General features: G+C 23.9%; 1 protein-coding gene across 1 annotated transcript; it reads left to right on the top strand.

Moving 5' to 3' along the window:
* The first annotated feature begins 468 nt into the window (after positions 1-468).
* Positions 469-2095, top strand: LOC145841141 (uncharacterized). The gene is made up of 3 exons (XM_082948512.1): positions 469-528; positions 1408-1496; positions 1831-2095. Exons 1-3 carry the CDS (start codon positions 469-471, stop codon positions 2093-2095), a joined length of 414 nt encoding a protein of 137 aa, XP_082804638.1.
* Positions 2096-15138: the final 13043 nt, after the last annotated feature.

Here is a 15138-nt window from a genome sequence, read left to right as displayed (position 1 = left end):
TCAAACTAAAGGTTTGTTTATTCTAAACAACAAAACAGGATTATGTTAATTTAACATGTGTGATGTTGTAGTTTAAATAAGTTAAATCTTTTTAATAAATAACAATTAATATGCTAACTAAAACTTAACAATTAATGATGGTAATACATTAATAGCATTTTGTTTTAAATATAAAGTATATAAATTGTTGTTAACTATCTGATAAAATTTTTATCATGTTAACATAACTTATTTTATACTTAGACTTCATATGATATTTTTCATCATTTAGCTAGAATTAAAAATAAATCAGTTAAACTTTTTGCTTTAAATTTACTGCAATAAACTTACTTTTAATAGAAAAAAATTTTAAACTTTTCTATTTTTTTGTTAAAAACAACTGTAACTCAATTTCTACTAGCAAAACCATATAAAAATCAAACCATATAACTTTTACTTAGATATATAATAAAATAGATTAAATAAGCAATGGATAGTTCATCATCAAGTACAACTGGTTTAGCTTTGACTCCAAATGGAAAACTTGAGGTTAGTATTTAATAAAAATAATTAATATGTTCCAAAAAATTTATAAACGTATAAAAATTTAGTAAGTAAACCTTATATACATTTTTGTTATGCGCGTATTAATTTTTAAATTAAAAGTTGTTTCTAACAAGTTTTTAAAAGTTGAGACAAATACATGCCAAGTTATGTTCGATTATATTGATATTAAAAAAGACTTAGGCTACCATACAGTTTCTGATAATTTAACTATTAAATTGACGTTAATGATTTACGTGTTTAATATTTGGGCGTACTGTTAGTAATAGTTTATCATAGACTTTTAATTAATACAAATGCTTATTACAATAACTACAAAAAGTGTTGTGCTTTCTACAATGCTTAGCTTAATACAATATTTAATATGATCATATTGTAATTAATTTAGTTTTATAAGTTTAACGTTTTTGAACTTCACTGAGCCTAAACTAAATTTAAACTGCGCTTAGTAAACTTTTATGCAAAACTTATACTGAGATGTTTTTTTTCTGTACTATGTGAACGTTTAGAGTACTTGCTACCAGATTTTTAAGATAAAATATACATTACACTTTAAAATTATAAAAATATTATCCTTTACAATACTTAATAAATTTTTAAGGGGTGTGTAAGTCGTTAACCGAAAAGTCTTCGTGCTCCAGGTCTTCTTACTAGATACCTCGAGCAATTTTTTTTTGTTCTGTAAAAAGAAAAAATTAAAATATATTGTATTAAAAAAACTTTTAAATGCTAATGTGTTTAAATTTAAGCTGATGCTCAATTAATTAACTCAAAGTTATGATGTTAACTTATACAACTAAATATTTTGGAAACTTAAAAATTATTTTATTTTAATATAAATTGCTTTAATTTTTCTTTCTATAGATTGTACAACAGTTTATTTCAGCTAAATTGGAACAAGTTCGAACAGAATCTCGAAAGGATGTTTCAAAATTGGGAGAATTTATTACAGGGTATCAGATATATTTCTGATATTGAACAGTTTCAAAGGACTTTATATCAAAACCAACATTTCTTTGACACTGAATATAACAATAAGGTACAACATCTAACAAAACATATATCTCAAAACGATACAGAACTGACTGAAAATAACGAATCACTAAAAAATTTACAAAAGCAACACTTTTTAACAAACGAAACAAAGCAACCGGCTATCATTCAACAAAATCATCAGCTAAACATTATTAAAATAAGACGTAAAAATATTGAGCAAGAAAACATTAAATTTTTGAGCACTTATAAAAAATTTAACCGAAAGTTCAATGAAACAGTTTATCGTCTTAGAAATTTAACTCTGGATTTACAACAACAAGAAAATGATGATCAATCACAAGGCTTGTCTAAAGAATTAATTCAGACATTCCACATTTTTACAGCCGATGAGTCAGTTGCTGGTGATAAATGTAGTATTTGTATGGAAGACATAGATGTCGGTAGAAGAATGAGACGTCCTACTTGCGATGGTCAGCATTATTTTTGTCAGAAATGTATTGAAGGATGGTTTGCTAAACATAACACTTGTCCTCTTTGTAGGCATAAGTTTGACTAATTTGTTTTAACAACAACAAATGTTTTATGTTTCAAATAGTTTTCAACAAATTTTAGTGCTATTTTAAATTTTAGTAATTTTCTAACACTTCTCTGTAATTCATGTAATAAAATAATTTAAATGAGTTTGAATAGTTTGGTGAAATGTGTTTATACTACAGCTTTTTTTTTAAAAAGTAAGTTGTTTAAAAAATTAAAACATATTTCATTTATACTGTGTTTCGATTAGTACATAAAAAACGAAAGTTACGGCTTATGTGGTAAAAAATGTTTTATATTTTTGTAGTTAAGCAGGTAGTTAGACTAGTCTATGTTTGACAGATACTTGTTGTTTATTTATAGTTTGAAGTCCGCTTTTTTAAATATTAACTATATAGTTATTATTGTCTTTATGCTAATAAATATTAAAAAACTAACAATGAATTTTTCTTAAAAAAAATTAAAAAAAATATTTTCTGCTAATACTAGAATTATCATCTGATATATGTGTTGAACGTTGAATAAAACAAAAATTGTAATATTTAAAAATAAAAAAATAAAAAAAATTACTACGAAATAGTTTACCTGAAAACATAAAACGTTCATTCCTTCGTTACAATATAGTCAATTTGAAAACTAAACTCAGATTTAAGGTCAAGTTTTAAGTAGTAGTAAGTATAATTTATTTATGTTCATACAGAAACTTTAAAATAAGAATATATAATTTTTTTGATAAACCAAATCTTTCTCTTTAATACACCTAAATCCGTAGTAAACATAAAGATAACTTTTTGACTGAAATAAAATTACTATAACTCAAGTAAAATTAAATAGAAAATTAATCAACCACCAGTTTATATACAATAAATATAAGTTTTTTAAAATCAACTTTCTCAAAAATCATTAAAAACTTATTTACTTGTAATAAAGATAGAAATTAAGTTCTGTTAAATAAAATTTGGTTTCTAGACTAAACAAAATTTTAGAATATATTTTACGAGATACAAATACACATATGTTTATTTTAAGTGGTAATAAAAAATCAAAAAATAAAACGCCTAAGAACATGTAGCTTAAAATCAACATTGAAATTAATTCCTATTATCGTTAAAAAAAATTCGTAGACTGCGGCCTTCAAACAAGTATATTTGTAAAACGTACCCTAAGTATTCGAAAATATAAAAACTAACAGGTGTTAGAAAATGTTTACGGAAAACTATAAAGTTATACCAGAAATTTTTGGATTTTTTTTAAAAACTAGAAGCTGTAATTGCGGCCCATATATATTTTCTAAAATGTTTTTATTTTGCATATAGCTTTTTTAATATACATGCTACAGCCTGAGAATAAAATTAACTGAAGTTTACCTGTGGTATTTAGAAATAAATCATTATAAATTTTATGTGACCAGCAAAATTGTAAAAAAAAAATATTGAACGTTTGGTTAGGACTATTTATACTTATTGTTTAGGAAAGGTGTTATAGTTAGGTAATTTATATATATATAATAAAACACTACGTTTCACTAGTACAAATGTTTTCACTGTTCTATTAGACAGAACTGTTTTTAAGTTAGTTTATTACAATGAAATCATAAAACATAAAGATGTAATGAAGTTTAGCAAAAACTTAAAGGATTGTTACGTCACGAAATTAATATATATATATATATATTTGTATAAAAAAAAATAGTTTTATAGCTATATAAAACTGTTGTATATTATAAAATTAGATAAATATATAGCTTGAGTTTAACTTGACAAGCACTATTAACCTAAATGAAAAAAAAAAACTATTAATGTATCAAAAATATATAGTCATTTAACTATAAACTAAATTTAATTACTTTATTGTTCATATAATGAAAACTATTTAACTTAAATTATGTAGTTTAATAAAAAACTAACTAAAGAAAATTTCTTGTTAACTAATAAGTAATTCGTTAGATTTTGATTTGAATACAACTGATTTTTGAAAAACTTGTACACTTTTTAACTTAAGTTGAAAACTTATAACTTCTAAAAAGTTTCAAAAAATTGGTTGGTTTAAACCTTAATAAGTTAAAAAAAATGTTTTCAAAATAACATAAGAACTGTTTTAGGAAAGTATTGAAGAGTTTAAAAAATTTAGTCTAAAATATATAAAAAAATTTATATCAACTATTAAATTCTAAATAAAATTGTGAACATGTTTTTTAACATGAAAAAGTTTATTTAGTCTATTCTTGAACAAATAAATAAGTATGCAATTAAAAGTTTTAATTGTTACATAGGGAGAGTCTTTAAAGATGGTTAAAAAAAGAAATAGCTCAAAAATCTATTAAAGTTGGACTAACTCCTAACAAATACTTACCAATTTTTTTAACTTTACTGATTAATACTATTATACACATTTCTACACTACTGTGTATGTGACTACTATACAAACAGTACTAGACATTAATAATGCAAGAAAACGTTAAGTTAAAGTTTTCAGATAGGTTGTTAAATGAAATTTTATTTACCAATTTTAATAAGGTTTAATCTTCTTTTTTTAAATTTAAGTTAATACCAGCAAAATTTGGAAAAATTAGGTCAAAAGAGAAAGTTTTTAATACTTTCATATATTTTTTTGAATTAAATTTATTAATTTTAACAAAATGACAAGTTTATGAACAAATTTAAATTTTGGTATAGTTGTTAAAAATGTAGTCATAAAGATTGAAATCCATTAAGTCGTTTCAAAAGTTATTTTAAACAAGCAAATATATAAACTCGAACATACAAGTTAAATTAAAAAGGAATCTGTTTTATTTTTAACTTTTAAATATTTAAGTATTCTAAGAATTTATCATATTTTTTTTATATAAAATTTCAATTTTTTATGGTAAAAAAACATCAGAATTACTTCTCCTTCAATTTTGCTCTTTAAAATTGGATATCTTTAAAATTTAAAAAGTTTTATATTCAGTTTTATTTATTTATTTTAGCTAAGGATTTGGCAATGTTATATAAACAAAGAACTTTATAAACTTGATATACATAATACTTTACTGAGCGTCGTATTTTCTTTAAATAATATTATAGTGAATAAAATATTTTTAAAATTATACTATTTTAAATGTGGTATTTAAGTGTAGCCTAAAAATATTTTAAAACATACTAAAAATGATTTTTTAGTATTAATGAACTTAATTCCATCGAAGTCTTGAGCATGAACATTATTTATATATTTTAAGCATTAATTTACTAAAAGAGCCCATTAGAATCTTTTATAATATTTTAAATTTTCACAGTTTGAATTTACTATTTTAATAACAAAAGAAAAATTTTACTGAAACTAATAGACCTTGATAAATTACTTTTCAATATGTTTTATATGAGGGGGTTTTTCAGTCAGCTTATATGCTTAAATTAGAAATTGGATTGAAAATGAAATAGGCTTGTGCTAAACTACATCTGTGGTAAAATAGAGTGGATTTTAAGACAAACTTTTAGTATTTAGGCTACATTTGGCTTTAATGTCTATAGTTTGAGCTACTCTAGTTGAAAATATACAGTAAGAGCTTTCTACTTATCAGCTTAATATTGCTATTAATATTTATCACATTGGTTTGTATGGATATCTATTTTAAGTATTTTGCTTTTAAATTTAAGTGTATAAGTTAATAATTTTCAATTACAACTTCTTCTAAAACTTATTTTATTGTATTTTACAAACTGATTTAAATTTAATCATTATTTTTAACATAGTTTTTTAATTTATAAACAAATATTCCTAAACTAAAAAAGAAACTTAAAACTAAACGTAATAAGTGTACTAGTCTTCATATTTTTTTTAAACTTTTATTATAATGAGTTGTTATCATCCTGAACTATAAGGTACGTAATTTTATAAAAATAATTGAACTTTGAACATTTAAAATTATCTAGATCAGGGTTTCCCAAAGTGTATAAAGTGGCATGTAAGAAGTCACAGTGGGTCCATGAGGTCATAATTGGTAACTGAAACAATTTATCCTGGAGTTGTTGATGAACAGCAAAAAAAATTAAGTCTTAATGCTTTTAATGGTAGTTTTTGAATAATTTTGTTAAAGGAGGCCATAAATTTTTTAATTTTTGTTAAATGGGCCATTTGAAATAAAATTAGGGGAACCCTGATCTAGATAGTATAATAAAAAAATAATTTATCTTTATAACTTAGGTTTTTGCTCATGAAACTGTTTTGAATCTATAAACATTCTGGCTTTTTTCCTTTGAAAACCAGTAAAAAATACTCTTTTTGTTTTTAAATTTCATTTTAGTTTAGTAAGACCACTCTCAATTTAGCTTGAAATTTTATCTAGAAAGCTAAGACTTAATCAGGATTTTCTTGCAGGAAGAGTCTTATATCAATTAAACAATTTTATTCAGTTGTTATTTACTGGTTTTCAACTTAGAGCCTTTTTAAAACTTTTTGCTTTTTGTTGTAGTTGATATTGTATTCGTTTTGAATTTAATTTTGTTGATGCTAAGAGACTATTTAAACTGTTAATTTTCAAATTTAAACTTTATATGGCATGTTTATGTTATATCAGAATTAACATAAAACTTAGAATACTTACAAAACTAAAATTTTAAGCCATAAAAACCTAATGATTGAGAAAATATTGAAATTTTTTTAAACTTTAGAATTAATTAGAGAAAACCATTGAGCTAAAAATGTTTCATTTTTAAAATATTTTTGTAAAATTATTAGAAAATTTTTTATGGACATTTATGAATGGTTAAGGTTTTAAGTTTGTCAAAATTTTAAATTTAAAATATAATAATACAGGATTCACTTAAAACAGAAAATCTTAGTTATCTATCGTAAACTTTTTATTACAATAGTTTTATATATTTTAAGTAATTTAAAATAGTATGCTTTTGATATTACATATGATCTTTAAAAAAAATGTATAAAAGTGTTGGTTTAAGTTTTAAAAGAGTAAAAGAAATTTTTTATAGCAATATAGTATCTTTTAGTGTCAAAAAATATGCTTTTTATACTTAAAAAAAGTTTAAAAGGTCTTTATTAATTTTCAAAAATCTGAAGAAATCCAGAAAATTAGTACAAATTGTCAATTAGCCTATGACAAAAAGAGCTTTAAAATATAAACGTTTTTTATATGAAATTTTAAATGTAGATAAAGGCTGTAAAAAAGTTATAGTTTTTTGCCAAAAAAAAATATTTATTTTAAGTACATACTGATAATAGTTTTTACAAATTTAACAATAATTAAACTGATTATTAGGCATGATCAGTTCTTAATAAGCTTTTTAAAATAAATGTTTAAAGATAATTTTTTTATATCTGATGTTCTCATAGTTTTTCAGGGTTAACATTTACTCAGATATGTAAGGCAACTCAATATTACTCAGTATGAATTAAATTAATTTTTAATCTCAGGATGATTAAGGTAAACTTATGTATTTTAAAAATTATTAATTCTTTTTATGACTTAGGATACCTCAGGATATTTTGAATTGTTTTAAACCTTGGCTGACTCTGAATTCTATATTTTTTCTAAAATATTTAGTACTGTTACCAAATAAAAATAAGTGATAGTTTTTTTTTCGTTGAATTTTAATGAGATTAAAGTGATTTTACTTCTATATTTTTAGATCTTTTATCACCAATTGTTTTGAAAAATAGATTTTTTTAGACAAAAAAAATATTTTAAGGTTTTGAAAATTTAAACAATTTTTAAAGACAAAATTGTGGTCGACAAGAACAGTTATGTTGACTAAAGGAATTGCAACCTTGTTAAAAATAAATATAAAGTATTTGTTGCTGAGATAAAAGAAAATGAAATTTCTACTTTTAAGATTTTTATTTCCGATTAAACCAATAAATTTAAGTAACTGGTATTAAAAATTAAAAATATAACTTTTTTCACTAAGGTTAAGAAAAAAAAAAGTTTATTTGTAGGAACTAAGAAAAACTAAAATAAAATATTTATACAAAATAAAAACTTAAGTTTTTGTTAACAAAAGATGTAAGTAAAACAAGTTAACTTGAATATATAACAATTACAAATTATACAGTACCCTTATTTTATTAAACTAACATATGTTTCTGTGTATTAACAGATTAACACACTTCAACTAGGCTCTGTAAAAAATAAATACTGTAAAGAAAGAATAAAAGCTAAAGTATGTCTTTATTGTGTGTTTTAGTTTATTTTATTCATTTAGACTTAATAATTACAAATAAAATATAATTTTATAACAGTCGGATTTAACATTAAGTATTGTATCTATTATTAACGATCAACCTTTAAAAATCTATAGCAACCAATCTTATTTTAATAAACAAATGTATACACCTACTTTAACATCTATTCTTCCCTTACAATATTTATTTCATTACAGATCTCAGTTGAAGTTCTTTAACCCTTTAACACACAAAAAAAAAATGTTGGTATAACGAAAGAAGTATACTGTTTAGTTTGTTATTATTAGAAATTAAATAACATTTTTACTAAAATGTTTTAATAATTTTTTTTTAATAGCAAAAAATAAAAAATTTGATGGTATATAATTTCTTTTGTGTATAGAGCATATTTATAAAATAATATAGATTTTTTTATATTATCCACAGGGTGGCCCACTTACCTGGAATGACTTTTTATTTGAAAATTTAGGAAAATTTAATACAAAAGTCTTTTATTTTCTATATATTTGTATATAAAAAGCTATAAGATAATAAAAATAAATAATCTAATAAAATTGTAATATTGTGTGTTTCATAATATGACCATACTTGAAATATCACTAAAGTACATGTATAGTAATTTTCAACCTTTAAAAGTATTTCAACCTTATTTTTGATTAATAAAAAACCACCAGATAACATATTCTCACTAATCTGAAATAATTTTATAAAAAACTTTTGACTAACCTGACTGAAAATTTAAAAAAAAGGTTTAAAACCGAAGAAATGGAAACACTGTCTAAATCCGTATATTTTTACTTTATCAATGTACACCTTCTTTTAATTAAACAACCGAACATTTTAAATTTTATAGCCTCTTCCTCAAAATTTAATAATAAAATAAAATCAAAAACAACCGAAAGCTTAGTTTCCTCCTCCTAAGAGGACCTGATAACATGATATACTTTGCATTCAAATTATGTATGTTTTGTTGATTATGACGTCATATGACATCAGAAAAAATTAAGGTATCTATAAAGGTATGCCTAAAGTTAAAAATTTCCATTTAAGGTATAAATATTAAATGTTTAGGACATGTATAACTGTTTTTATTACCTTTTAAGTGGTAATAAATAATTAAAGTATATACAACTTTTGGGATCAAATACGTTTGTTATTCAGCAGTTTGAATCTAAAAAAAACTTATTTGCACATTTCAAACCTTCTTAGATTATTATAAAATCCGCACATCGCAAATTAAAAATAACCAACTCATGAAAAGAAAAATCAGTTAAAAATTCTGTGGTCTCATTTTTTGTACCCAATAAAGTTTAAAGTAGTTGCTTTTTTAAAATTAGAAGTAACCTGGTTGAACTAAAAATATTATTTGCATTATTTTAATACTAGTTTTTAATTTAGTTTTTTGCATTTTAAAACATCGTCAAATATTTCAAACAAAATATTTTATATTGAATGAGTAACTATTTTATTTTTTATTTATTTTTACAGTTTTAATTTTATTTTTTAAATTTGTAATAAAACTTATGTACTATACTTTTTGAACATTTTTTAAAATAAAATAATAGTTTTTGTTAAAATTTATCTAGACAAACTACAGTTTTATACCTTAAGAAAACTTAAAAGTTGCTACCAGGACTACTTAAAAGTTGCTACCAGGACTGTCAAAAAGATTTGCAAAAGATTTCAAAGAGATAAGAGATTCAAGTTTTTTTAGATAAAAACTATTGTTTTTAGGACTAATTAAAATATACTGAATTTTAGCTAGTTATTACTTCTAAAAATAGTAAAACCGTTATATTATTAATAATTTAAACTAATTACAGCCTTGTAAAAATAATTTTATCTAAAAATAAATTATGGTTAGAACTTGTAGTAAAGGTTTTGTTTCTAAGCAATAAAATAAAATTGTGTTAGGTATGAATATTACTTTCAAGAATTAATTTTACAAACTAATTTTTGGTCACAGACCTCGTCAGTGTTAAGTATAGTAAAATTACATGAGTTGTGTTATAGTGACAACTTATAATTTTAATATATTATTTATTAAATTAGTAATTTTAATTAAGCTATTAATATTGATTATAAATAAATCTTAAGTTTAGCAGCTAATAACTATTATTGATAACTTACACATTATTTTAGACAAATTTCTAAATAAATTTTGTCATTGTCACCTATATAAGATTGAAAAAAAGTTTAAGCATTGCTTGTTTTTTTAACTCAGTTTTTATAATCAGAAAACTATCAAAATTAAACGAAAATTTTGTTATTATTACTCAGACATACTATAAAATAATAACTATAAGCGATGGATAGTTCATCATCAATTACTGCTGATTCAGTTTCGAATGCATGGAGAAGTGAGGTAAGAAAGTTGTACAATAGTTAACAATTTGTTCTTCAATCTTATAGATAACGACTAATTTACAATATAAGTAAAGTTTTTAAAATCATCATCATTCAGTTTGGTTACACTAATGCTCGCTTAAATGATAAAAACATGTATTTTTTATAGTAAAGTTCAGAAAAGTAGGGCATAAAACAATTTATAAAATAATACTGATTCCATATTTAATGTTTCTAAATGTATAAAACATAATTTTACTACACCTTAATACTTGTTTACATTTTTAATGCACGTTTTAGTGTGTTCTTAATTATTTCCATTAAACTTAAAACATGTCAAATAAGTTTATGCTAAATTAGATTCGCTTACATTAAAAAAACATCAATGTTACCATTAAGTTCAGGCTAGTTTTTTTATAAACTGAGATTAATGATTTATGTTTTAAATGTTTGGTTTACTATTATAACCAGTTACCTACTTAAATTAATTTGACAGTAATATTAGTTAACAAGTTTATAGTGCTAATTACAATACCTAGAAAATATCATGTACTTTCTAAAATACTTAATTTTTTTACAACATTTGATATATCTTTAAAGTATTTTAATTAGAATAATAAGTTATATGCTTTTTAATTTTTAGATCATAGTAAACGAAACGTAAACTGCAATGAGTAAATTTACATTTAAAAAGTAGATTTGGCTTTTTTGATTAGTTGAAAATGAATTACACTAATTTTAAATTACTATAATCAATTAATTTTTTTGCCTAGTTCAGAATATCCCAAAGTTATTTTTCATGCTAGCTAGTAATATTACTTGTCAAATATCACTTATACACAGTGGGCTGAAAACGGGGATCAAGCGGCCACTGACATTAAAGTGTCATAAAAAGCAGCATAATACAATTTAAAGTTACACTTAGTGTTACAATATGAATAATTTTTGTTTTTATTAAAAAGATAGTTAAAATTTTAGTTTCTAATAAAACTTTAAAGAACGCAACTTAAAAAAAAGAAAATAATAATTGGCTTCCTCAAAAGAGTCACATCTACTCCCATTTTAGTTTAAATATGAAAGAATTTTTAATATCAAGCCGGGTGAAACTATACTCTAGATACAATTTATTTTTAATTTAAAGCTGTTCTGTGTATATCAAAGTTTGTATTGTTAATAACGTTACTTTTGTACTAGTTTATCAAAAGAAAAAAAAAACCGTAAACATTTTGAACAATAAAAAAATTATTCGTTGCAAAAAACAAAATAATTTAGCCTGTGATTAAAAAAAAGTACTATATATTTTTTTAGAAAATATAAGTTAAACAGTAAGTTCTTAAAACTTCTTTGAAATTAAGTTTCTAAAATAAATAAAATACTCTATTCAGTAGCATAAAGCATATGTAACAACGTTTCCCATTCTGAACTACATGAGGAAATTTTTTCATCTAGCTGCAAACAACTTCGCGCAGTATGTCCAATTTCTTTACAATAAGTGCAATTCAGTCCGTCTAAAGTGTTGTTAACATCGTCGTCACTCTTGTCCAATAATCGATTTAAACAACCTGTTAAACTTTTATACTGAGAGGTTTTCCTTGAAAAGTTCATTCTTTAATGTCCTAGAAACTTTTTGTTAACTTCCAATCAACTTTCGGTGTAATATAACAAACCTCTACCGTTGTTTTGGTCAATTAGTTCAGCACTATGTGCAAGAACAGTATGCGCAGTTGGTGTAAAGCGAATCCATTTAACCGACATGACCAGCATTATTGTTTTTTGACATAAAACTGAGTATTTTTCTATATTAATCTATCTGTTGGAATTTATGAGGCATAAAATAATGGTAACATACAAAATAATTTTGTCAATGTTTTCTTTTAAACTAACATCGGAAATATGCTTCGTCAGCAGAGTCCTAACATTGGTGTTTTGCAAAGTTTTGACTACGTTACCTGTTGTAGAAGTTCCACCATGGCCTGTGGGATCCTTTTTTTCAAGAGCAACATTAATTTCTTCTTCTACACATTTCTTAATTTTTCTTTTTGAATCAATTAAAATATTTACACCTTGACTTTTAGAAATTCCTTCAAACTTTGATTCTGACCAATTAAAATGTCCAGCCACAGCATGATAACATATTTTATATATCCATCCAAAAACTCTGAGGTAACTGTGAAGCGGATGTAAAGTCAAGTGCTCTTCATTTGTAATTGGTTCCTTAGTTACTCCCTGTCTAACCTTATAGTCATTTGGTTTTCGATTTTCAAACAAGTGCCATTTTTCTTCACATATTTGTTTTGTTTGTTCAAGAGAACGATCAACAGGAAATCCTGCTTTAACATAATCTAAAGTATTACATTGTTCCTTGCTATAACTACAAAGGCAACAGAAGGCACCTCTTAGACCAGTCAGCAAACTGTGTAGCTTACCATCCACCATTGTCATTTCAGCATCAAAAAAAAAACATGATCTGATCTTAAATGATCTGTAAACAAAAGTAAGTGAATCTATACACATTAAGAACCTTCTAGAACATACAAAATGGTCTTTTTTGTCATAGTGAAAAACCAGGGATAGGATATTATATCAAATTTTTTAACAAAAATATCGCTTGTAAAAACCTAAAAAGATAGTTATATTCCACATGATTGATTTGTCTGTAAATTTGTATATAGAATCCTTGTCATTTTTACTAAATTTAAAAAAAAATGAAATATGATGGTTGTATGGTGGCGAATTAAGAAAATTAACCCTAAAGAATACCCTAAATTGCCAGAAAATCATCGATGAATTTTCGACGAGAATAGAAGATTTTTCAAATGAGAAATAATATACTTTTACGTTTAAATATTCAAAGAATATTGACTTTTTTCAATTAACACTAAACCAAAGAAATGAAAAAACTTTAAAAAAAGTATTTGTATAAAAGCTTTTAAGGTGTTTTTAATAGTATATGTAGACCTTAATTTTGACAAAAATTTAAGCATTTTTCGAGCCTTTTTTGAACTTAAAAAAACAAACTTTGGCTTCATTTAAGCTTACATAACTTTTAGTATACTTTAAGCAGAACAGAAATAAACCTAGTTTTTAAAAGACGAAACCCCGCTCTAAACAATTAAATAAAAATCTTGATTTAACTGTTTAGTCGCAAAAATTATCAATGGCCTTTTGCCAGCCCACTGTGTGATATGCTAAATTTTGTAGTCTTGCTTATAATCGTGAAGCTATATAGTTAAAATTAGTTAGCAAACAACTTATTAAAAAGCTTTTTAATATTTGCGAAATGTTACTTTAAGTGGTAGTTTTGACTCATACTTTTGTAAGTAAAATTGATAATTTGAAGTTTAATAACTTTATTTTTCAATAATTACTGCTTATCTATTTCCTTATCTAAATAGTAATTTTATAGCTTAGTTTGGACAAGTTCGAACAAAAAGTTGAAAGAATGTATCAACTTGGGAAAGGTTTACTCAGGGACTCACGATAACAAACAACTCTAATCCTACACGGCTTCTAACAATTTTTCGTCAAAACGAAGAATTCTTCGATACTGAGTATATAAGTAAGAGACTATGTGTATTAAAATATATTTTTCAGATCGACAAGGAACTGGATGAGAATACTGAACGCCTTGAAAATTTACAAAAGCAACACTTAGAGTCAAACATGACAAAGCAACTACCTATAATTCAACAAACTCAAAAGCTAGAATTAATTAGAATAAGACGTAAAAACATTGAGCAAGCTAAAATTAAACTAAAGACGATTCATGACAAGTTTCGTCAAAAGTATAATGAAATAATCGATCGTTTTCAAAATGTACCGCAAATTTTGACTCCAGAAATAGTTAAAACATTTAATCTTTTCACAGCTGATGAGTCACATGTTGGTGATCAATGTAGTATTTGTATGGAAGACATAGAAGTTGGTAGAAGAATGAGACGTCTCACTTGCGATGGTCATCATTATTTTTGTCAGCAATGCATTGAAGGATAGTTTGCTGAACATAACACATGTCCTCTCTGTAGGCATAAGTTTGATTAAAACGTTTTTCGCAACATTAAACAAACACGATTCAAAATGTTTTCTTCAAGTAAATTGGTTTTATAACTCCTTAAAATAATTTATTGTTTTTTTGATACCGTATTTTATTTTTTTTTTCTTAACTTTTAATATAGTAATTAAGTTTGTTTGGCAAATTTTGTTTTTTAGTTCACGGTTCGTCTAATAACTTTGAATACGATTTACCATAATCTCTAATTAGCAGAATTTAAGAAAAAAATAACTTTCTTTACTATTTATAACTTTTTTATAACTATTTACAAATTATTTTTTTTTTATTTTCGTTTTATTAAATAGGGGTTCAATTTGCTTTAAGATTAACTGTTGAATCTGGTCTTACTTCCATAGTAGGATAAAATATAAATGAAAATATGTTTTAATTAACAACACTTTTTGGAAACGGCCCTTTTTAAAGAAATTGGAAAAGCCATGGCCCCCATCAACAAGATTACTCATAAACTATCTTTTTTTTTGTTTTATAAT

The sequence above is a fragment of the Thalia democratica genome, chromosome 7, assembly GCF_965202585.1.
Source record: "Thalia democratica chromosome 7, ktThaDemo2.hap1.1, whole genome shotgun sequence".
NCBI classification, from domain to species: Eukaryota; Metazoa; Chordata; class Thaliacea; order Salpida; family Salpidae; genus Thalia; species Thalia democratica.
Note: the sequence above shows the minus strand (reverse complement) of the source record. Positions and strands in the feature narration are given on the sequence as shown.